The sequence below is a fragment of the Myodes glareolus genome, chromosome 13 (genome assembly GCF_982192425.1).
Source record: "Myodes glareolus chromosome 13, mMyoGla1.1, whole genome shotgun sequence".
Taxonomy (NCBI): domain Eukaryota; kingdom Metazoa; phylum Chordata; class Mammalia; order Rodentia; family Cricetidae; genus Myodes; species Myodes glareolus.
Genome location: NC_142038.1, coordinates 987,091 through 1,011,819, shown reverse-complemented (window position 1 = coordinate 1,011,819; position 24,729 = coordinate 987,091). Strand labels below are relative to the sequence as shown.

General features: G+C 39.0%; 1 protein-coding gene across 2 annotated transcripts in view; it reads left to right on the top strand.

The window, feature by feature from the left end:
• The first annotated feature begins 10,705 nt into the window (after positions 1-10,705).
• Positions 10,706-24,729, top strand: part of Rttn (rotatin) — a 158,416-nt gene continuing 144,392 nt past the window's right edge. Inside the window, exons 1-9 of one of the 2 annotated variants that reach the window (XR_014996872.2) lie at positions 10,706-10,942; positions 11,240-11,427; positions 12,320-12,497; positions 12,783-12,872; positions 13,353-13,443; positions 15,118-15,232; positions 16,938-17,088; positions 20,762-20,927; positions 22,653-22,834. Coding sequence is in view for 1 of the 2 variants with exons in the window: in XM_048419139.3 (XP_048275096.3) it covers positions 10,912-10,942; positions 11,240-11,427; positions 12,320-12,497; positions 12,783-12,872; positions 13,353-13,443; positions 15,118-15,232; positions 16,938-17,088; positions 20,762-20,927; positions 22,653-22,834 (1,192 nt within the window). In the remaining variant the exon portion in view is untranslated. The remainder of the gene's footprint in view (positions 10,943-11,239; positions 11,428-12,319; positions 12,498-12,782; positions 12,873-13,352; positions 13,444-15,117; positions 15,233-16,937; positions 17,089-20,761; positions 20,928-22,652; positions 22,835-24,729) is intronic. The other variant, XM_048419139.3, reaches the window with a different exon arrangement.

Sequence of the window (24,729 nt, the reverse complement as noted above, 5' to 3'; positions counted from 1 at the left end):
AATGTGTTATTTTATATTTACTTCGATGGTTGACTTCTAATGGGTGTAAAATGCTGACACACTGTGTTCTGCGGAGCCAACCCAGGGTCGTACACATGCAAACACTATACCATTGAGCTCTTCCTCAAGAATATATTTTTGTTTTGGTTTTTTTGAGACAGGGTTTCTCAGTGGCTTTGGAGCCTATTCTGGAACTAACTCTTGTAGACTAGGCTGGCCTCGAACTCAGAGCGATCTGCCTGCCTCTGCCTCTCAAGTGCTGGGTTTAAAGGCATGCGCCACCATTGCCCAGCTTTTCTCCAGATTCTTATGGTGGCTTTGGTGTACATTTATCTAATGACTAGTCATGTATAATAATAACATCTCTTTGTGTGCTTATTTGCTATTTGTATGATACTTTTGGAGAAATCCTAGGCAATTTTTCTCTTTTTCTTGTGCCCTATGCTTGGGTGAAAACCTCACTCCAGCCCCTGACATTCATATACCCAAAGACCCTGGAACGTTTGGGTGGAGGCTCCACTCCAAGCACACCCCACCCCCTGGAGTTGCCTCAGTCCAGACTCTGCCTCCCCCCCACCGAGAAAGCCCACCAAATAATTACCCTTCCCCAAAGATGTTCAAGGCCACTCCCACAGGGTATTTAAACTGCCCGTCAGAAAACAAAAAAGTGGTTTTTTGTCTTCCTTTCCAGTCTCCTCTCTGGGGGGGGGATGGAAAACCATCCAGGAACGTTTGTGTTTATTAGCTAATTTGGTTTGATTTGGATTATTGCATCGGTGCAGCGGTTTGTTGGGGTGCAGAAAGTTTTCGTCCTACCCCCAAATTCATATGTTAAAACCCAAACCCTCATGTGACGGCAACTTGGAGGTGAGCCCTTGGGAGCTTATGAGGACATGAAAGTCAAGCCCTCAGAGGTGATTTAGTCTTTGTTAAACACAACGGCTTGCAAGAATAATCAGCAGGAAAAGGGCCGACTGCCAAGCCCTGTTACGTGAGTGTTATGCCTGGGATCCAAAGATTCGATGGAGCAAACCAACTCCTCAAAGTTGCCTTTTGCATCCATTGAAGCACTGAATACACACACACACACACACACACACACACACGTAAAAATGTAAGCTCTATGAATAAATGTACATCTGGAAGTGTGATGGACCTCAAAGCAGAATTATATTGTGGTGTGAGCTAACCACATGGTTCTTAACTGACTGGAGATACCAGAGAAGGCTTTTCTGAAGAGGTAACCTTAGAATCTTTGAAGGCAGGACAGGTTAGAAGAAACTCATATGACAAAAGTGGGACAAAACAGTACTTCAAGCAAAAACTAAAACTGTGCAAAGGGCATGCATTAGAAAGATACACAGGGTAAGTAAGAGTTTCAAATAAGACCAGAGAGAGTGGTATACAGTGACTCGCTATATGTGGGAACACAGTGAGAGGAGTTAGAGAAAGGGCTGGTCTGTGTCTGGAACAGAATCTTCAGTGCCATCTCTATTTCAAAATCATAGGAAGCACCGAGTATTTGAAACAGTGGAACATAGAGGGGTGATATAATAATATCTGAGCTTCACTTTACAAGCTTGTGCTGATTTCTTGTGGTCAACCAGTCTGAAGGGGCATATGTGTGTATGTAAATCCACAATTTAGGCAGTCAAATAAACCAAGCAAGCAAAATTTGTTGTTTTAGAGGTCGAGACTAGCATGGCTCTAAAGGATAAGGATTGAGGAATTGTATAAAAAAGACATGGCAGGGATAAAAGTGATAATGTTTGTCAGTGCTGGGTTTGGAGAGGTATGAATTTGTACTTTGGAAAGGCATGAACATCCTTCCAGGGTATGTTCAGCACCTCCCCATGATATTCAGATTAAAGAAGACTTGTCAGTGAACTCAAGAGGACTCTGAGAAGTTAAAGATGCTGAGTCTGGATTTGAGAAGGAGGAACTGGAGACAAGATCATGTGTGCTGTTTGCTGTCAAGATTCAGTGAAGTCAAATACAAGGATATGATTGATGGAGGAGGGTTATCTGTCTATTGTGTTATTTTTATAAAGACTACAAAATATGGCATTTAATGTTTTAATAACTTAGGGCTTTTCATGACAATGAGACACGTCTACTCCTGGCAGCACCAATCTACTTCAAAAAAAAGATGGACATCAAAGAGGCTCCTTATGGAGTTGGTTAGCCATTTGGGCAAGAAACTGCTCTTGCCTGGACTGTTATATAAACTGGACACAGAGAACCTGCAGAGAGAGGACTGCTAAACTTGCCTAAAGGTGAGATGATATTTCGGGGTTCCTGATTCATAAAAGAGTCTGCGAGACATTCTACAGAACACAACAAATAGTGACTAAATTGCCTTTAAAATTTCCTGCTTCATAAAAATGTCTCTAGATATTATGGGCCTAAAGGCTAAAGATGGGTGCCCCAACGATACAAAAAAACTTTGGATGACTGTCCAGGCAGCGAGATGTCTCTGTCATTTCTAGAGTTTTAAAAGTTGCTTACTTCTTGTTTACTTAGGTAATATATCCTTCTGGAGTCTTTAATAAAATTAAAAAATGGATAATCATAGTTATAGTTTTCCATTATTATGATAAAGATTTAGTTATAAATATTATAACTATAATTCTTACTTGATAACTGTTTTGTTATATGTAATTTTACTATGTTAAAATAAAAGCCTTTCTTTTTTGTTTAAACAGAAAAAGGGGAAATGATGGAGGAGGGTTATCTGTCTATTGTGTTATTTTCATTGGTCAATAAAGAGACTGCCTTGGCCCCTTGATAGGACAAAAAATTAGGTAGGCAAAAAAAAAACAAAACAAAATACTAAAAAGACAGCTATGAGACAAATGCCATGGAGCCAGCCACCAGGTCAGACATGCTAAATCTTTTCCGGTAAGCCACTACCTCGTGGTGCTACCACGAGATTATTAAAAATGGGTTAATATCAAGATATGAGAGTTAGTCAGTAACTAACTCTCTAGAGATAATGGGCCAGACAATGTTTAAATAAATATAACTTATGTGTTATTATTTCTGGGGCTAAGCCAGCCTTGCGGGAGCTAAACAGGATAAAAAACAGGCCTGCCCACAGCCCCTCACAACATATGATTGGATGATACGAATGAATAGAACAGGTCTAGACTTGTCGACCACAGAGTCTTCAGTAGGACTGTTGAAGTGAACTGTTCCTCCTACTGCTGGGATTTAGCAAACACATAGTACAGCAATCCACTTTCATACAAATTTTTTCCAAATAATATTAGGTCTTCTATGATTCATGTCTTCAAATCTCACTCAGCAGAAATGACTTACTTTGGCATCAACAGGCAGCTTATTTGTTTATCCAATTAGAATATTAACTCACCGTTTGTCACAGATCATCTTCCTATGAAAAGTGGGTATGAAATAGAGCTCAGTTGGCAAAGCACTTGCCTAGCAAGGACAAGGTCTTGGGGTCAGTCTTCAGCACACAAGGTCCTGTACACAATTGTAGCTCTCATAAGTGGGGACATACGGGAGGATAAGGAGTTCAAGGTCATACTCAGCTACATAATGAGTTGGAGGCTAGCCTGAAAGAAAAGGATAGGGAAGTCTTCAAGTAGTTAGAGATATAGGCCTTTTGAGGGCCAGATTTCTTGGGCCTATGTGATATCTGAAACTGCTATAAATAAAAAGCATTATTAGATTATAAATATTGACTCTAAGAGAGGAGAGGTCCTGAGAATTCTTTTGTCATTTGAATGTTAACATGATGTAACTGTTTCGATCTATCTAAGTGACATACAAGACTACCTTCACAAATTAATATAAGACTTAACGACACTTTTTTAAAAAACTGCAATGGTTAATTTAACTCTTAGCTGAATTTTTAGGTTAGCCAATTAACAGACTTCTCTTCATTATCCTTGAAGAATCCTGAATTTCAAATTCAGGTAACATGGAAAATTATCTACAGTAACAAAGAACATTCTATAGAAATTACTAGAACTGCATTTTGCTTACAGACTCAGCAGGCTCAGGGTACAAACTTCACCACAGAGATTACATTCAGTTGGAGCACAAGTGAAGGTCAGTTATTGTTGAAAATAGGGAAAGAGAAGCTACTCCCGTGAAAGCCATGAAAAGATCTCAGGAATCCCTTTTGTACACAAGATCACTAAAGAACGTTTCTTTTCATACTGGAAGTAACCATTTTTTTTAACCTCTTTATATTTTGGCTTTTTGGCGGGGGGGCACTACATAGTTCCCAAATAAATCACACATGGAGGGTTATTCTTAGTTATGAATGCCTGACCTTTGCTTGTCTTGTTTGTAGTCAATTTTTCTTAAATGATTCTGACTTCCTTTTCTTACTTATGAATATCTTACTTTCACTCTTACTCTGTTCCTGGGGGGTAGCTGCCCCCTAATGTCTTCCTCTCCTTTTTCTATCTTGCTCTTTCTCTTCCTTGTTTCTTCTATTTATACTCTCTGCCTGCCAGTCCCACCTGTCCTTGTTCCTGCCTCTCTATTGGCCATTCAGCTCTTTGTTAGACCATTGGGCATTTTAGACAGGCAAAGAATCACAGCTTCACAGAGTTAAACAAATGCAGCATAAACAAAGGCAACAAGTCCTTACATCTTTAAACAAATGTTCCACAGCATAAACAAAAGAACACACCTTAAAATAATATCCCCTAACAAGTAACTACTGCCTGGAATGATATATCTATACACTATCACTGTCACGATTAGGTTATGTGACTTTACATGATGGGAAATGTGTGAGCATGACAACAATATTACTTTGAATTTACATGTAATTCTTCATCGAGGGATTTCTATCATTAACTAATTAATCCTCACAATCTGTGAAGAAAACACACACAGCCTTCATTTTCAATGGGAATGACTATGTAGTGATAATGGAAGTCACAAAAAAAATCCCACACCAGTTTAGAATTATGAACAATAAAAGGGTTATTTATCGAAGGGAAAACTTACAGACTACTATCCTAGATAACAGTCCTCTTTGCAAACAGGAATAGAGCCTAGCAGCAGGAAGTGGAATCTGGAAGCAAGAGAGGAAGTGCACACTTTACAGGTACTTTGACAGTATAAGAGACCACACCCAATAGGCTGGTATTTTAAAGGCTATTGGCTGAAGGAGCGGAATGTACTCCCACAACAATGTCGGGTTGTGTCTTAGAGTCAGCCCAACTGGAAGGAGAAAGAAAAATGGACCAAACACATCTCATATTTGCGGGCACTGGAGAGAAACAGGAAAGTGGCTCTAACATGAACTCAAGGGCCTTTTTAATACATCACATTGTCAGTCCTGGCTCTCCCTGCCACTAGGGGGTGAGAGCTAAGTTTCACACATTTTCAGAAAATAAATTTTCATTTACATTCTGTCTTGGTCTTGCTACAAAATAGGTTGCTTACAAAATGAAATTCTGTTTCTGTATTAATATCTCATTGCATTTCTTTCTATGGCACTTTGTCTAGGGGTGAGTTGTTTACTAGACAATTCCTTAACCTAAAGTTCATAATTTAATGCTGTTTAATATATTTACAACTATGTACTACCATCACCACTGGCAATTTGAGAACATCTTTATTTCAAAAGAAATCCCCTCCTCTTGGGAAGTGTCACTCTATTTCCCCAATGAAGCCAGAATCCAATCAACAACTATACTCTGTCTCTATTCATTTGCCTAACAGGTCATTTGACAACATGTGATCACATATGGTGGTGTGTGTGTGTTGTGTAGGCCCGAGGTCAATGTTGAGTGTCTTCTCCAGTAACATTTCACCTCACTTTTTTAAAGACAGGGTCTCTCACTGAATTTGGAGTTAATAATTTGTCTAGGCTGACTGGCAAGCCAGGAGTCAGCATCTCTACTCCTCCAATGATGTGGTTGCAAGTGTACTCCAGGGGGCCTGATTTTTTTTTTTACTGGGGGTTGGGGGATTTGAACTCAGGTTTGCATTTTATTCATTGCAATTTACCCATTAAGCCATTTCCCCAGTCAAAAATATATAGGATTTTCTAACTGGCTTCTTTACTAAGCATGTTTTCACTTAGTATGTATCAGCTCCTCATTCACTCTTTTTCCCCCTTTTTTTGAAGTAGGTCATTAAATACCCCAACAGTCCTGGAACTCACTATAATATTAGGCTGGCCTCAAACTCACAGAGTCGGCCTGACTCTACCTTGTGAATGCAGAATTAAAATTCATGCACCACCACACCTGGAACCTCCTTAACTATTAAAATTTTATCATACTTGTTGTATAGGTATAATTTATTCTTTCTACCCATCCATTGTTTATAGATTCATAAATTAAGGGACATTTGCTTGTTCTCCCCTTTAGGATCTTTATGAATAGATCTACTATGACAATTTGTATATAGGTTTCATGACTGCATATGTTTTCATTTTGATGTAACATACCTAGAAGTTGGGAGTGGTGATCTTATATAGATTCTGTAACTGACAATACTAAATTGCCTTTTTGAGGATCTTTTGACTGTTTTGCAGTAATGGCTGCAACATTTTACATTTTCATCAACAGAGTAAGAGATTTGCAAGTCCTCCCCATCCTAGTCAAAAATTGCTCTTCTCTGATCCAGTAGCATCTTCAATAGTCACACTGTGTGATCATTGCTTACCTAATTCCTGAGTGCTCCTTTCAAGCAAAAAAGGAGGCAGCCTGCTCACTCCCTGACCTCCTGGCCAAAGGCACCTTCTGTGCCTTCTCTGGTACTTCTCAGGTTACAGAACTGGGAGAATATTCTTTGTTTAAGTCACCCAGTGTATGGGGCATCAGCCTGAATTATTAGAAGTACAACAGCTAGGCTTTCATGACTTTCTTCCCCGAAAGGCATAGCGTTGTAAAGGACTTATCCCTGCTGTGTGAAGCTACTGCTTCAATCCTTATTTCAGGTGAAAAACATCCCAGTGGATGGATGGGCAATCTATATTTTACTTATTCCTTAATGGATGATAGATACTGTTTTCAGTTTGGTAAATAGTAATGCTGAAAAAGTGCTCGGTTCTCTCTGATATGTCCGAGTCCGCCTGTAGAGCAACACATTGGAAGACCTACAATAGAGAACAGAAACCTCAGACATAACTGACTCCTACTTGTACCAGCGTTTCTTCTACTGTAGCTTTGATATCTATATATATCTGATAGACTTTAACTCATAAACTGAGAATAGTAATAAATTAACAAAATAGTAAAACATTAATTATAACAATATTTTCATGGGAATTATGTGGATGTGGTCTCTCTCTCTCTCATAATACTTCCTGAACGTATGTACCCTCTTATGATGATGTAAAAGGATACAGTACACACATGCATGATGAAATGACATAAGGTAAACGACACAGACTTCCTGATATAATGCTATGCTATTACATAAGGGTTACTTGACCACAAGCATGTGATACCACAATAGTTTGTCTTATAAACTAGGCAGCTACTAGTCCTGAGTGGGAAGGCAGCACACATGATGTGGAGCTGGTAGACAAAGGAGACCTCACAGCTTGGGTGGGATGAAGCAGAACTGTATGATATTTCATTGTATCTCTCACAACAATGAGTAATATAAAATTTATTGATTATTTTGGTGTCAAAGACATAAAAACACAGAAGAGGCATGCTTGTATATATTCAGGAGTAGAATTAGGCTTACATGGTAATTCTAGGTTTAGATTTCTGACTATTTTCCATAACCCTCCAACTTATTTTCAAAAGGAATGTCTGAGGTTTCTAGTTTCTCAAAATATTCACCAGCAATACTATGCCTCTCCTTCTCTGATGCAGCTATAGTATAATTCTGTTTTGTTGACATTGACCTTCCAATGTTTTTGTTGGTCATTTATGTATCGTTTTGGAGAAAGGTCTATTCTGATCTTTTCCCCATTTTTGTCCTGCTTTTTAGTTGAATTCTTGTTGAGTTCATTTTATTGTTGTGTTTTAAGAATTTTAAAAATAAATTCAGGACAATAGATCTTCAAGCGACATATGATTTGCAAATCTTTTCTCATGTTCTATGGACTGTCTGTCTTTTCATTTTCACGGTAATATCCTCATAAACACAAAAAATTTTTAAGGCCTAACAGTACTGCTCATTACTTGTAATTTTGATGCTATATATAAGAAAACAATTCTTACTTCACAATCATAAATATTTATAGTTGGTAGTCTTCCTAAGATTGTCATAGTGTGGTTCATGCAGTTAGTTCTTTGGCACATTTTGGACAATTATTCTTATAATATAAGGTACAATTACCCATTTCTTCCCATGTGGATACTTAGTTATCTCATTTGTTGAAAAAAAAAACTACTCTTTTCCAAAAAAACTGTATTGATGCACTGGTTCAGATAGACAGTTAACTTTAGTTGTATCTCTTTCTGATATCTATAATTAAGAATGATTTGTAATAACTGTCCAGTGGAAGCAAGATTAAATTCATGTGGCTCTGCTTTTGGAAATGTAAAGATCATATTTTGTTCCAATCCTTCCACTTCAAAATGGTACAAAATATTTTTTTAGCTTTCTGTTTTTGTGTTGGGAGGATAAGCTAGAATTTTATTTTGCTTTTAAAAATTAAATATTGTGTGAAATCATAGCATGAAGCTATGGTGCTTGATTTGGATAATTCATAAGTGGGTAATGAAACCTCAGGCTTCAACCATTTTTCCTTCTTATTGACCAATATTATTAATAAATTGTGACCTTTATTATTAAATAACATATTGGCATTTGGGTAACTTTTTGAAAGACACACAGAACATAAGCTTGCCAGAGAGACAAATACCTTCTACATATCTGTTGGATTGAGCCTCTTTTAAGAATCTTTATTGTTCACTCTTTTTATATATTGTTTTCATAAATAAATTAGGATTCTAATTAATTGTTGGGAAGAATATTCTCCTGAAGCCAACAGTGTTATTTATATAAAGCAATGAGAAAAGAATGCATTCATTTTCTTTCACTAGAAATATTGCCTGACTATGTCTATTTAAGATCATGTGCAGCCCTGATTTTGAAGTCTTTGGTGTTTAACCAGAAGCCTCACCCCAGCTCCTGGCAAAAGCTCCCTCCCCTGGGAGTTGCCTCAGTCCAAACTTTACCCCCCCCCCCCCAAAGCTGGGCAGCTGGGCAAATGGTGACCCCTCCCCCAAGAAAGCCTGCCAAATGATAACCTCTCCCCCAGGAAGGTCGAGACCACTCCCACAGGCTATTTAAACTGTCCCTGTCCCTCAGAGGATGTCCTCCAGTGGTCTCCGGGTTTTGCGTGGTCTATCCCTGTCCATGTTTTCCTGGGGCCACTCAGGAGTACTCTATTAAACATGGGCATCTTTTAATTAGGTTTAATTTGGTTTGAATGGGATTATTTGTGTAGGTGGAGAGGTTCGTCTTAAGAAAATACTTAACACTTGGAATTTAAACCACCAACACTGAGGAAGCTATCCTTTGTCTATTTCAGATTTCCATCCAGATGGAACAGAAGAATCCCCTCTAGGAGCTCTCGAGGTGTTGTGTTTTCATTAATACTGCTTAGTTGCTGTGGGGCTAGAAAAGTTGGGAGGAACTATAGGAAGGCCAGATAGAAAATATTTAGAAACTAGCAGCAACCCCCTTATCCTTTTCTTCTTCCCAAGTAATATGACCTCATTCAATTTCTCATTTTTTTTTGTATCTTCCCCATTGTGATGGTATGGTTTTCTTCGGTAGGAATTCCTTCATCCTAGTTCTTGGGCTCAGTATGTTTTCTATTTATTAATTACTCAACTCAGGTTTCACTTTTTACACCACACACACACACACTCACACACATCTGTAGCACTATTCTTTCTTATGGGAATAAGAAACATCATAAGGTCAGTTCCTTTATCTTACTTACTATTTGGTGTGACTTTGGATCGGTACTTGAATTTTAAGATTTGATCTTTAGCCAAGAAAAAAACAAAGAATGCACTATCTATTTTGATTGACATCCCCTCCCTTCCTAGTGTGATTAAAAAGACCAGGACCAAAAATAAAATAAAATAAAATAAAAATAAACAAAACTCTCTCTAAAATGCAAATCATTTTATAAATTTACTTGTGTCATTGCTTTATCGTTTATAATTTCTTTTCGTTGAGATCGATTACAGTGCATGTTAGAAAAATCAATTAGGAAAGTATTCAAATAGAATCTTCCTCCGGAGTTCCCTTTTCCTTTTTTTTTTCCTTTCCATCTCTTATTTATTCCCCCTGCCCCCTCCTCCTTTTGTGCCTTGTTTTGCTTATATCTGAGGTCGGGTATCCCAGAGGTTGCAGAACTCCGCAGTTACACGTTATAGATTGTGTCACTTAATAATCAGAAAGAATTGGAAGGGCAACTTTATAAAACAAAACCCAAGCTCTAGAAGCCATACATTCAGATTGTTAAGATCTGAACAAATGCATCTTAGAGGGAGAGGAGAGCAACAGAGACTAGGGCTGTTGCAAGCGACTAAGTTCCCGCTTCAGATCCCGCGCCTGAAAGCCGGAACTCTCTTCTAAGGAGCGTTGGGGCGTGTCCGGAACTCCCGCAGGGAGCCCGGCTGAGCCAGGACTACAACTCCCGACATGCACGCTGGCGAAGGCGGCTTCTTTACTCCTATCGACACTTTTATTCATTCCGGCTTCTTGGAGCTAAGATTGAGGTCTAAGGAAGGGGCAGTAGAATTTATAGAGACTGTACTCTTATGTGGTGGCAGAATCACTGAAAGCATTTCACCTAATGTTCTTTACTCAAGCTTAGACATCGCGGAACCTCTGTTGCTATTGGCTGAGTTTCCGGGGGGACATTCATTATGGCTGGAGGTTGTGGCGCGACAGTTTAATTCTCCGGTCGCGGCAGATTGTGGAGACAAGATGGTTCTGGCGGGGCTCATCCGGAAGCTTGGTAACTGTCTTTGTTGCCCAGGGTCGGAGGAGCCCTCGGGTCTTGGCATGGTGGTGCTGGATTCCGGCGGCAGGGTCGCGCGGTCGCCTCTCCTAGTCCCTGCAGCCCGCCGACCGTGCTCATACTGTGTGGTTCTCGGCCGCTTCTAACGCACCTGCGGCCTCCTGAACACTTAGTTCACTTGGTTTCACCCCGTATTGTCTCCAAAATAAACCATGCGCATTTAGAATAAGTTACGGGTGGGTGGTCTCTTCACAATTGGGAAATAAAATTACTTTGTGTCAACTTCTCTGACAGGCCATCAGCTGGTGGAGATCAGGGAACGTGCCCTCAAAAGTATCCTGTGCAAGATCGAGCACAGTTTGATCTGCTATGCTGACCTGATTCAAGAAAGGTTGCTTTTTCTCCATTTGCTCGAATGGTTCAATTTCCCATCTGTCCCAATGAAAGAGGAGGTTCTGAACTTGCTAAGCAGATTGGTTAAGGTAACATTTTGGAATAAATCAGCCAGGGTCAAAAGTAAATGTATCATTTATTGAAAGACATACTTGAGATTTAAAATAATGTTACAAACAACCAGAGAGGTTGAATTTTAATTCACTCGGGTAGATATTGCTTGTCATTTGTCATAATAGCCTAATCTCATATTGTACTGTGTAGAACAACTAAGTTCTCATATCTTCTATTTCTGATTATTTGTCGCCTGTTTTTAGACGTTTCAGTATTAAAAGAAACACATTTAAATATGTTAAATTAAATTTGCATGTAATGCCATTCCATTAAAAACAATGGTTTCTGTTCCTGTACCTGCCTCTAACAATTTAGTTGTTAGGACCAATGTTAGTATAAATTCAATGTTTTTTTTTTTCTATCTTTAAATCACTATTCTCCTGGGGGAATTCTAGGGACTTTGTTATTTTGATTTACAGTAAGGATAGGATAAAGTGTCAGTAGAGAAAAGTAACTTATTTTATTTATAAAAGAAAGACTTGGAAGTAGAAGGGAAACTATGAGGCAGGGCCCTATCCGTGTGTGGTGTGTGTGTTGGGCCTACAAAGTACAATGATGAATATGTATAAAAGTGTCATGGAACTATTTAACAATAAAACATGTAAAAATAAAAGAGGAATTGGTAGTGTGTAGTTTTAGTGCTCAGAGTCCTGGCTTCTTAAGATGTCTCACCCTTAAGTTTGTCTCTTTTACTTTATGTTTGATTCATGAAAGTTGTTTACTCTAGAGCACAGCAATGCAGAATTTGTTTTTCAAAACAGAAAATTTGATACACCAAAATAACCATGTTTTAATTGTGGTAGACATTGGAAGTTCAGGGCATTTCTATGTTCACGGCTATTCTCAAGACTTTTTCTTTTACCGTAGTATCCCCCAGCAGTCCAACACCTGATTGATCTTGGTGCAGTAGAGTTCTTATCTAAGCTCCGTCCAAATGTGGAGCCAGCCGTACAGGCCGAGATTGATGGCATTCTCGATGGACTTTTTGTTCTTCCTTCAGAAGTTCCTGTACTGTGTTCTGCCACTTACCAAACTGATCAAATTGGTAACTGTTTTTCTGTATTCAATTTTGTTAATATTTTGCTGTATATTTTCTTAGAATCTTTATTATATTTGAGTGTGTGTGTTGTCTCTGTGTATGTGTCTACATGAACAGTAATTTCTTTTTTCTTGTTTTGAAAGATACAGTATTCCGAGAACAAGCTAGATTGCTTTTTTTGTTTTTCTATTTCTTTTGTTTTAATAATCATTGAAAGATTGAGAGAAAATAATATAATTTAAAATATATTTTATCAGGTTAATTGATAGCATAGTGATTTTTTTTTTTCAGAATTGTCACAACAGCGCGAAGTTTTAACAGGATATTTTCCCCAAGATAAAAGTAATATCCAGCAGATGGAAGTACCGCCAGGACCTGTGGGTATGTATATATAGGGAAGTTTTTGATTGGCGAATAAAAGGTCAGTGGATTCTTTTTTCTTGCTCTGAAGATATTTTGTGGTCAGTCTGGAAAGCTTTAGCACTGAATTTAATGTTTTATCTCCTTTGTCCTAGCTGAGGTTTTGAGTCTGAGTGGTCAGGTTTTATACTTTACTGTATAGGCAATGATGGTACTGTCATTAGAACTTAGTGTTTGTTGAACACAGGTTGTTACCAGGTTCTTCCTAGGTATGATACATAGGTGGTCTTATTCATTCTCCAGCTTATGAGATGGTACCATCAATCCTGTTGTTCTACTTGGAGACTCAGGGTCAGCCTAGTTTCCTTTTCATCACCATTTATTTACTGGCCAGTTGATCTAGGATTGGGTCATTTATTTCATCTTACAGCTTATAGATATTATTAGCACACTGCCACGTTTGATCCTTTGACTGCTAAAGTTTTGCTGTTCTTTTAATAGGAAACCCGACTGTGAAGTGGCTGAAGTTTTCTGTATTTCCTTGGCTACCTCTGACCACAACAGATAGACATGTACTCTCCTCCAATGAAAGGTACAGTTCTGATGTAGCACAGTCCTTTTGGTTTGTAGCCATAAAAATCTGATCGTTAACACAATGCATTGTCATCTGGAAATGGTAACAGTGTTGGAAAAAGGTACAATTTTCAGTATTTCAAAAAAGAAAACCAGAATATTATTGTATGTCTCTATCTTTTAGCAGTCTACATGTCCGTTTTTTCCCCTCCCAGATATCATGTACAGGCTATCATGTAGCCTAGGCTGGCCTCAAAGTTGCTCTGCACAGCCAAGGATGGCGTTGACCTACTTACTCCCCCCCCCCCCCCGCCCCTTTGTTCCTCTCCTGTGCTTCCACACCTGACTCAACTCAGTTTCTCTTTGTGGCTGGACTCTTATATAGTCTTTCATAACATGCTCTCTCTTTCTGTACAGATTAATTTCCCATTTCCTATGTCCTTCATGAAGAACAATGAGAAAATTAAATATAAGTAATCTTTTTGCTAGAATATATAGTAAAATGTGGGCTCTATTAGGAGAAAAACTTGCCGCTGTTGAGAAGGTTAGAGATAACTGCACTGATCTTATCTAGTGTATACTGATTTTATTACTTTCAGAAATAGAGGGCCAATATATAAGTTTGCAGAGTTTTGTTTGTTGCTTTTGTTTTTTAAGGTTTGTTTTCAGGAGTGACCATAGTGGGACACACTTTTAATACAAGTATTCTTTAGAAATAGACAGGTGGATCTCTGCGAGTTTGATGCCAGCCAGGGAAACGTGTTGAGACCTTGTCTTAAAAATTAAACAAAAAGAAAGTTTTATTTGTATTTTTAGTTATGCCAGAAAAGTCCAGAAGAGAGCATCTGATCCCCTGGAGCTGGAGTTACAGGTGGTTGAGAGCTGGATAATGTGGGTGCTGGGATTTGAACCTGGGTCCTCTTCAAGAGCAGCATGTACTCTTGACTACTGAGTTATCTCTCTAGTCCCAGAGAGTGTTTTTAATATCCACATCCACTTGGTACAATTTCACTGAAGTCACAATAAATGGTTTGCTTCTTGATAAGGTGTGAATTTAGATGAAAAATCAAATTTGAAAGAGTTAAGGCAAGATACAGGTGATTTCTGATAATGCTTAGGGGAAAGTATTGAAGAGGTAGTGCTCACCTTAGAAAGCACTTTGGGGTGCTTTTTTAGTTGTGAGTTAGTACCTAAGGAAGAGGTGGATTAACTCCAGCTGAGTTCTTGAGGCAGATTGTATACAATTGCTACATCCTCAGGTAAGTAGAACCTGAGGGATGTGGGATAAGAAGATGCCTGGTATAGGGAAGATGACTCGATAATTGAATTTGATGATTACCACTATACATGCTTTTACTTTTTCTTTTAATTAGAGAGTTATGTTTGACTTTACCAATCCTGTTTGGTAGAACTATGATAGTTTCCACACTCAATGGTTATTATGGTGTAGTTCCTATTCTAGAGTATGATCTTGTGGAGGATCAAAGCCAGCAAGCAGTCACTGTATTATAAAATGTAGGTATATGGAAGAAGCTCCTGTTCAGAGTACACTACGCAAAGATGGAGTATGCTTTTTTTCCCTAGGAAGAGTGATGCCGCTGCTAAGCCTAAGGTGTAATGGAGGCATTATGCGATTAGCTGACGTAGGCAGGTGTAGGTGGACTCTTTCTGATGTCTAACTCTGTTGTCTCAGCTCTTTGAGAAGTAGCAACCACAACCTGATCTGGAATACATGTGAACTTCTGAAGGACGTGATCATGCAAGACTTTCCTGCTGAGATTTTTCTTCAGAGACCGAAGATTGTTCAGGTGAGTACTTGTAATTGCTTTAGGTTTTAAAACAAACAATTTATTTCACCGCAAATTATTAAATTGCACAGTGCAGTAGTAGAAGAAAATTTGTATTAATATATTTTAAAAAGTGAACTGTTGAGTTATTTAAACTACTTTCTCTCAAATTTATCTGAATACTTCTTTTAGTGGACAGTAGTTTCTACTAACTTTGTCTATCTCAAATTGTCATTTTTGGATTATCTTCTTTTTAAATTTAAAGTTTTAGATTTCTTGTTCTGTGTCTTGACACACATACCAAAGAGTACATGTGGAGGTCAGAAGGCAACTTTATAGAGTTGACTCTCCCTCGACCTTGATGTGGGTTCTAGGGATCAAGCTTAGGTCACCAGGTTGCATGGTAAATGCGTTCACCCTCCGAGTCACTCACCAGACCTGTTTGTGGATTTTTAAGGGAGACAGTAGCATTAGAAGTTAGGGATATTGCTGCCCAGCAGTAACCTTTGAGTATTTTATGTTTAGGACACAATGCTGGGGAAGTCTGTTACCAATGAGCACGTTGACTGGCCCTTTCCCTTTGTGCAGTCTCTTGCTTCTCCAGTAGAGAGAGTTCCAGGTGGGGATTTTGACGTATCTGTAGCATCTGGTAACCTCTGAGGGCCCTTGCTCCTCACCCAGACTGAGTGAACCCCAGCGATTAGCAGTGTGGGCACCTTCCTTCACTGATAGCAAACAGAAACAAATAAAGCTGTTCTTTACCAAAGCCCAAAAAGTCTTCAGCTGTGTGAGGTGCAGAGGACTTGCTGTGATTCTGTGTGCTCTGCAGTACAATGGGACTTTCCTCTCCCAGATTGGGTTTTTACAGAGATTAGATATAGGAAATACCGACTCCTTTAGTCATGCTTTTTATTATTTTCATTTACTTATTTTGTATTTTATACATAAAGGTGTTTTGTCTGCATGTGTGTCTGTATGCTACGTATGTGCCTGGTGCTCATGGAGGTCAGAAGTCCCCTGGAACTGGAGTTATGGATAGCTGTGTGCCATTATATGGGTACTGGAAATTGAACACAGGTTCTTTGCAAGAACAAGTGCTCTTAACTGGTGAGCCATCTCACCAGCTCCAGTTAGCTTTTACAAATTGTTCTCGAGGTGAGGTCTGGCTTTGTTTCCCAGCCTGGTCTCAAACTCAAATGGGCTCGAGTGTACTGACAGCCTGAGTACCTGATGCCGCAGCAGACAGGCAGCACACTCCCTGGAGTGTACTGACAACCTGAGTACCTGATGCCGCAGCACCAGGCAGCACACTCCCTGGAGTTGATTCCCTGCTTTTACTTTATGTGAATTTTGGGCATCAAACTTAGGGTGTCAGGCTTGTGTGGCAAGAATTTTAGCTCTATGGCCCTAGTTTTTTATTTTATCAACTTTTGCAACCTTACTTCTTTGATTATTCACCTTTCCTTATTTAAGTCCTACATCCTCTTTTCTTTTTACGTGTAGTTCTCAAAACATTAATTTTTTTTTTTTTAAAACTTAGGTCTAGTAATCTGTGCCCTGGGACTTGCTGTGCAGACCAGACTGCTGCCTTGAACTTGTGGTGATCCTCCTGCCTCTGCCTCCCAAGTGCTGGAATCCTGGGCCTGACCACCAAGCCTAACTACATCGCTTTACATCGCTTTTTGGAGTTGAGCTCTCTGTGACTGGTTTCACTCTCCTTTCTCAGGGCCTCTTGTGTCTGGTGAAGCTGGCCTTTGGGGGAGACGGGAAGCATCGTGTGGCATTGCAGTCTGTGTCCTGTTTGCAGCAGCTGTGCACGTGTTTAAGAAACAGACTCAACTTTTACCGAGACCCCAACCTTTTCTCACATAAACAAGGTACTTTGCTTATCTGTTCACAGATGCTGAAAGTCCTTATCTTCTTCTGAGAACTGTCCACTGTACTTGAAAGTTCACTGTGTATGCATTTCACAATACAAATTTCAACTCTTAAAATATTATCGGATCCCTGAATAGAAATAGGTAAATCACAGAACACCATGATAACCCCCGCCTTCCCCCACCACACACACACACACACACACTGCTTTTTAAAAGAAAGCATAGTTGGAGTTAACTATGTAAAAGACTTTCATAAAGATTTAGGTGTGGGCACTAAGAAAGAGACACGCTTATACACATTGAAGTACGGTAGCACACACCCAAAGGTTGGTGCCAGCTTACAGAGATTTGCTCTAAGGGTTTTAACAACGGCTATGTATGTGATGTTGGTGGCTTTTGAAGTTACATTGCTCAAAGGATTTAATAAAATATTAGGTAAAAATATTTCAGTATACTTATTTTTATCTGAAGAACTTTTCTTCCTAAATGAGTTCATAAGGTAGTTTATTAGGTGCGTCATGTGGGTTTACAAGCTTATACATCAGGAAAGGCCAATGGAGTTCTACCTATAGGGGGTCAGGTCATTCATGGTTCATAAATTTCTGGATCTTTTCTTAAAAAAAAAGGAATATATATTCTTTTGCAGATGGTTTAAAATTATTTTTTAAAGATTAATTTTTATTATTATTAATGATACGTATTTTGTGTCTACATGTGGGTATGTGTACATAAGTGCAGGTACCTGAGGAAGTCAGGGGTGTTGGATCCCCTGGAGCTGGAGTTACAGACACAGGTGATCCTCCTGATGTGGGTGTCAGGAACCAAACCTGGGTGCTGAGGAAGATCAGCAAGTGTGCTTCATTGCTGAGCTGTGCAGTGTCTTGGCTGCTCTCACCCCTTGTATCTCCTTTCCTAACCCTTTCCATTTCTGCTATGTTTCCCTTCTGAGACTTCTGACTTTTCATCGTAGGATGGTGTAGCAGAAGTTTTATGATCTGAAGCTTCTTTGTGGTGAATTTACTTGCTTAGGCATTTGCAGATACTTTTCTGTTTATCCTCAGATTCTCCATCCTTAATGGGGCTGGGGATTAGGATCCAGATTGTGACAATTCATGTGGGACTTAGGGAATTTTAATACAAGGTATATGTTGTGTTGACAAATAGTTTTGTTTGAAAAACACTGATTTGTATTTAGTAAAACCGTGTTTATGCTTTTTGAGTTGTAGCATACGTAGATGTGCTGACAGCAACAGGCTTTTCATAGGAAAAGTGTCACCTAGTGGACAGATGTGGTACAGGGTGGCATAGGCAGAATTCTGCAACCTGATTTCTGTGAGCCTATACACCGTGCTTTGAAAGGTTAGTACAAAACTCCAGTCATTTGTTATCCGGTTTTACAGTTCCTATTTACTTGAGAGCTTCTCTCATCCTCTGGTACTTGAGTGTTTGTACTTTACACTGCAATTACTATAGACTGAGGCTATGGGCTCTCATTATATTTGTGGGACATGGAGTTTTGCAAGTGATCCCAGAGAGCTTGGCCCCCATGCTTTGTCAGAGAAAAAGTTCTACTATTAATAGAAATGGTCTCTGAAGGTAGACTGTGTATGCATATGTTCTTCGGTATCTCCCACCATATCCATGGCTGATAGACCAACCTCAGGGTAGGTTGCACCGGTGGAACAGCCCAATACTTACAGTCCTATCTTTGAGACTGCTGAGGAAGATAATGAAAATCAGGTTTGTTTCTAACAAGAAGTGCTCAAAGGAAATATAAATATGATGTGACAGAACAGGGCGCCTCTCTTTAGATGGATGGTTGCCTTCCTCTTAAAGTGTTCCAGGAAGAGTGTTCCAGGGGAGTCAGAGCCCAAGGCGGCAGTGGCTAAAGTGCTTGAGCAGGGCAAACGTGGACTGGGAGAGCACAGGGTCCTGAGTCAGGTGCCAGGAAGCGAGGTAGGTGAGAGAGGTTACAGGGTAAGCATTTCATATTTTTTGAAGTACTGTGAGAAGTGTGAGGTGCTAATTCTTTCCCCTTGTAAATCTATCCTCTATCAGTGTGTCTACGTATCTATCATGTGCTTATTATTGTCTTTAGCTGTTTGCAAATACATGCATGTGATGTGGAATGCTATTATGTCTTCTTTCACTATCCTGTGTGTTATCTATAGATATATGTGAACACATTTATGTATTTATTTATTTATTTCATTTTCTTGAGACAGGATCTCATTATGTAGCTCTTGCTGTCCTAAAACTCACTATGTAGATGAAGCTGGCCTCGAACTCATGTTGATCTCTGCCTCCCAAATTCTGGGAATAAAAACATGTACTACTATGCCTGGCTCATGTGAGGCATATATAAGCATTTATAACATAAATGTAATTATGGCTTGTTAAAAAAGTATACACTATGCATTTAATGCTCACAGTTTTACAGCTCTCTGTAGACATTGTTTGTTACCCCGAAGAGAGGCATTAAGTAACAACTCTCCATTTCTTCTTTTCCTAATGCCTCTGTTAACCTCTAATTTTATTGAGAATTTTGTCTATTCTAGATATATAGAACAATTTGTTGTTCTGTGTCTGGTTCATTTTCTTTGTAATATTTTAAAGCCATGTCTGTGTTACACCGTGTATCAGTATTTTATTTCTTTCTATTGCTGAATAGTTTTCCATTGTGTGTATGTGCCATATTTGTTTATTCATTCATCTCTTTAGGACCCTGTATGTTGTATCTAACTTGAGTCGTGTGTCAGTGAACAGTGTCCTACATGTGTGTGGGTCTTCTGTGTATGTAGGATAGAACTGAAGGTCATAGGCTAGGTCTTTCTTTAGCTTTGGCAAGTCTCCAAGCCCTTCATGGTAGCTGCAGTATTTTCCTTTTCTACAAGCACTGCATAAAGCTTGAGCGTGTCGTAGTTACTCACGCTCTTGCTCTTTATCGTACACTTCGTAGGCGCCAGGTGGGCTATTGCATCTCCGAGCACTAATGATGAGTGACAAACTCACTAGTGATTTTTCATGTGCTGTTTGTTATTTTTTTGTCTTCTTTGGAGAAATGGCTATTAATATCCTTCCCCATTTTCAGCTAGTTCTTTGTTTACTGTTGAGTTTTAGGAGTCATTAATATATTCAAAATATTAAACCCTTACTAGATATATACTTTGCAAATATTTTTACCACACTGTTTTTTGTCTTTAGGCTTTCTTGTAATATATTTTGATGAACAGAAGTTTTAAATTGGTAAAGTCAGTTTATCCATTTTACTTGGTTTATGTTTTTGATTTCAATATCTAAGAATTCATTGCCTTGAAAATTTTCTAATGGCTGGGAGGAGCATTTATGCCTTTAGCTCATATTTAGATTGATGTTTCATTTTGTTTAGTGTTTGAATGTGGTTCAGCCCCTGCTTTGAGGGCTTAAAGCTGGGAGGTATTACCTAGTTCTGTTTCACAGTCTTGAAGTCTCTACCCAGAGTTTCTTAAAATCATGTCAGAAATGTGTTGTGTGCATATTTGCTGGAAAGATTGACTTTCTCTTTGAATTTTGTCCCTGCAGAATCATTCTGTTGCTTGTTAATTTTTCTGGAAGACTGGTGGATATAATCCATATTATCAGAAGCCTGTTTCTACTACTAAGGGGTAATTATATTTTTTTATTTTTCCAGATACAATTTCCCAGAATTCTTCTTTGTCTTACTGTCATGAAGCAAGAGGTACTTACCATTCCCCAAACCCGTCCCCAGGAAGTGGCAGCCCTCGACCTTCTGTGGTTGGGCGTACAGGCCAGCGGCCCCGAGGAGATGGTCAGGACTGGGATGCAGTGTCTTCCAGGTGACTGGCTCTTGTGTTCTTGTTTGTATTTTATGTGGAGAGAATTGTTCCTTCCTGTCTCCTCTTGAATTATTGCCTTGTGTATAGGCCTGTTAAAATCATTAGCTTTCATAGTCAGTACACATTTATATTTTCTCACTGACTCTCTGTGTTACCTAACCAGCATGACAGCATTTGTGTGTGTGTGTGTGTGTGTGTGTGTGTGTGTATGTATGTGTAGAGGGACAGAGGCTGAGATAGGGGCTAGCATGTTCTGCAAATGTGTGTCGGTCAAAGGACAGCTTTGTGGGTTTTATTCTCTTCTTAACCTTTACATGTGTTTTGGGGGTTAACTCAGGTCATTAGACTTTCCTGGTAAGTGCCTTTATCCATGAAGCTGTCAATACGTGATTTAAATTTTTAAATGGTATTTTTATACACATTTTTGTAAGTCTAGCCAGAATTTAAAATTGTATAGGAAAGGAATAGTTAGAGAATATTTTTTATATGGAAACTCTTTCAAGGGGCATCATTTGTCTGTGTGAATGCAGAGTTTTCATATGTTCACTTGAAGGGATGGCATTGGATTTCTGTGTTTATCCTAGGCCATAAATATTGTAAGACAGTAGTCTTCTCTTGCTTGCCATCCTACATAATGTTCAGTAAGGTAGTCTGTATCTTGGCTTGGTTGGTGTTGCTGCTGCCCTACAGGCTCACACGGATTCAGGTGCTCATGAGCATGGTGTTAGTACCACATCTTTTACATTCTTGATCTCTTAGTGACCTTCAGTTTTATAATAGGATAGTCATTGTTATTATTGCCATTATTTACAGAAAAGCCCGCATTTTCAAGGGGTTGAAACCTCTTGCTAAGGAGGAGAGTTGGGCTGTGGCAGGAGAGTACAGTGCTCATGCCCTGCTTGACTGATGACTTACAGATTTTTTTTTTAACCTTACTATAAGGCATGCTTTATTGCCTTGTTGATGTGTGAACAGCACCTTCACAGGGTCTGTCAAACATGAGAAAAACTTGGGTGATTTACGTCCATATTTTGGGATGCTTGGCATCTTGAAGCTAAGACGTAAGGAAATAGGCATTAAAATCTGGGCAGTTTTAACTGTTCTAATAGCATATCTCAGTGATTCAGATATAGTCATGAATAACAAATCAGAATTTTGAGGACGTAAGGTAAGAATTTTTTAATGGAGAAACCCCTTTCAGAATCATTATATGATGTTGATTATATACTAATAAAGTAACCCATTTCCCATGGTATCTTTCACATTGACTTACTTAGAACAATAGCCGAATATCACAGATGCCCTCAGCAGAGGATAAACTGGCTCCCTTCAGTGCTTTGCTGTAAGCCTACATATTTTGTTTTAGACATGAATGGGTTATTGCTGCTCATGTTTGCTGCTATGGAATGTGGTGTTTCAGAATCATCAGTATGAAAATCAATGTGTAAATAAATAGTTTTTCACTTCATGTTCAAGTTTTCTTTTTGTGGTAATGAAGTTCATAGTCTAGTACATGATAGGTAAGTGCTGTGTCATTGAGCTGCACCCCAAGCTCCTTTGTGTATAGTCTTATGCTCTCTCTATGGAATTTAGTGTAATTTGTCAGAATTGTCACATGAATCAGTGTGATTGTGAGTTATGTGAGTTCTGCTGTGCAGCAGGGAAGAGCAGGCCCGTTGTAGCGTTGCTTCCTTAACCCAAGGTCTGCCTTTGTTTACTTTCTAGTGGGAGTAGTACGCATGCTCCCATGAACTCTAGGATATCTGTACACTCTCCTTTGGATGTGGCACACGAAGATCTGCCGGAGCTGGAGACAGAGGACGCGCTGGAGCTGCAGTTCCAGCAGCTCAGTCTTCCTCAGTTCTGTATCTCCATCCTGGAGGCAGCGGTTCCTCTGCTAAGAACAGGTTAGCCTGTCCGGAATCTCCTTTCTTACAAACTGTGGTTATGTCTCCTATGGCTGACTGGCTCCTTCTCTTTTATATTAAGGTTTTTAGTATCTATTTTTACTTGTCTCTCCTACGAAATGAATACACTTCTCTCCTTTTTTACTTTACTAAATGTGGGTGCCATGCTAATATTCAAATAGAATATTTTTTTTCTATTGATAGGTTTTTATTATCAAGGGCTTCTTCTGTATTTTAAATGTATGAACACTAACTATAAAATTTAGGTGAAAAAAGTTAAGAAAGATACATTAAGACCAACAAAAAAAAAACCCCTCACTCTCGCTCTTTAGTCGCTGTTTGGGATACTCTCTGTTGCTCACTTTCAACATTCATGTCTTTTAAAGAAAGATTTATTTATTTTTATGTGTATGGTTGTTTGTGCTTGGTGTCCATGGATACCAGAAGAGGGCACCAGATCCCCTTGAATGAATAACAAAGGGTTATAAACCACCATGTGGATGCTGGGAATCAAACCTGAGTCCTTTTCAAGAGCAGCCAGTGCTCTTAACTGCTGAGCCATCTCTCCAGCTGAATTTATATCTTATAAGCCAGGAAATGGTAACCAAACCTTGTGGCTGGATTCCTAACCTTTATACTTTATAATCTTTTGTTTGTTTGTTTTGTTTTTTTTGAAACAGGGTTTCTCTGTGTAACAGCCCTGGATGTCCTGAAACTAGCTCTTGTAGACCAGACTGGTCTCGAACTCATAGAGATCTGCCTGTCTCTGCCTCTTGAGTGCTGGGATTAAAGGCATGCGCCACCACCTCCCGACTATTATAACATATTTTTCTGTAAAACAACCCCCAAATATTCTGGGTCACAATTTACTCATGTGTACTCAGTATGCTTTTCCTAAAGAGTGGTAATAGTGACAAGATGACTGATGTCTACCAGAGCCATGTTAATGAAGCCCTATGTAGAGTCCCTGCCTGCTCAGTTGGTGGTATATTGGTACTTGATTTCATGAGGGTCATAACCTGTATCTGTCAGCAACCTACTTTCTTATTCAGCAGTGGCAGTTAGTATTTTTGTCCTCACGTTTTCAAAGGAGGAAGCTAGGGCTTCAAATGATTTTAGACAGATGATTTGTTCAGATGGCCAACAGCAGGGCCTTGACCAAAAGCTCTAAATGTGGAGTCCTTGCTTTTTAACTTTTCAATGTAAGCAAAGTACTGGATGCAGTAATGATTTTTATTCTGTAAGTCCTTATGTTCCCCCTCAGATTTGGAAATTGAACCAGGTTTTTATGATTTCTAGGGAAGTACTCATGCCTAAAACTACACATTTTTGTAGTTGATAAACTTGTCAAGTTAAAAATGTAAATGAGTTTTGCCTTTGTTAGTTTAATTAGCAAAAAAAAAATCCCACATTACTAGTTTAAATTTTAAGATTTTTCTGATTTCGTTCTTTTCCTGCTTGGAGGTGATGGGGAGGAAAGTGGAACAAAGGTGTAAATTTGGGAAGCACTTACGCCTCGGGCAAACCCTGCCCCTTTCCTTGCCACAGCGAGTGTGAGTGCACACTTCACAACCTGCAGTGCTGTGTGATGGGAGAGGTGAACTTTGGCGTCATCAGGTGTCTCTGTTTATTCGTCTGGTATATCGGGAAGAACAGGTTTAGACTTAATGATTTTCCATTTAACCTTTCTTTAATTTGTTGTAAAAAGTCACATTGATAATTATAAAGCTATATCTTGCACATAAAAATTTCTAAATGTTCCCTTGCCCTTTTGCAGTAAATTATTGCATAATTTGTAATTGTTCAGCATTGTAAGAGGTGCAGAGAGAGTTTGCTCCAGCTGTTATGAAAAAATGAATGTAGATCTCTGTGATTCAGGAGTTTGTTTAACTAAT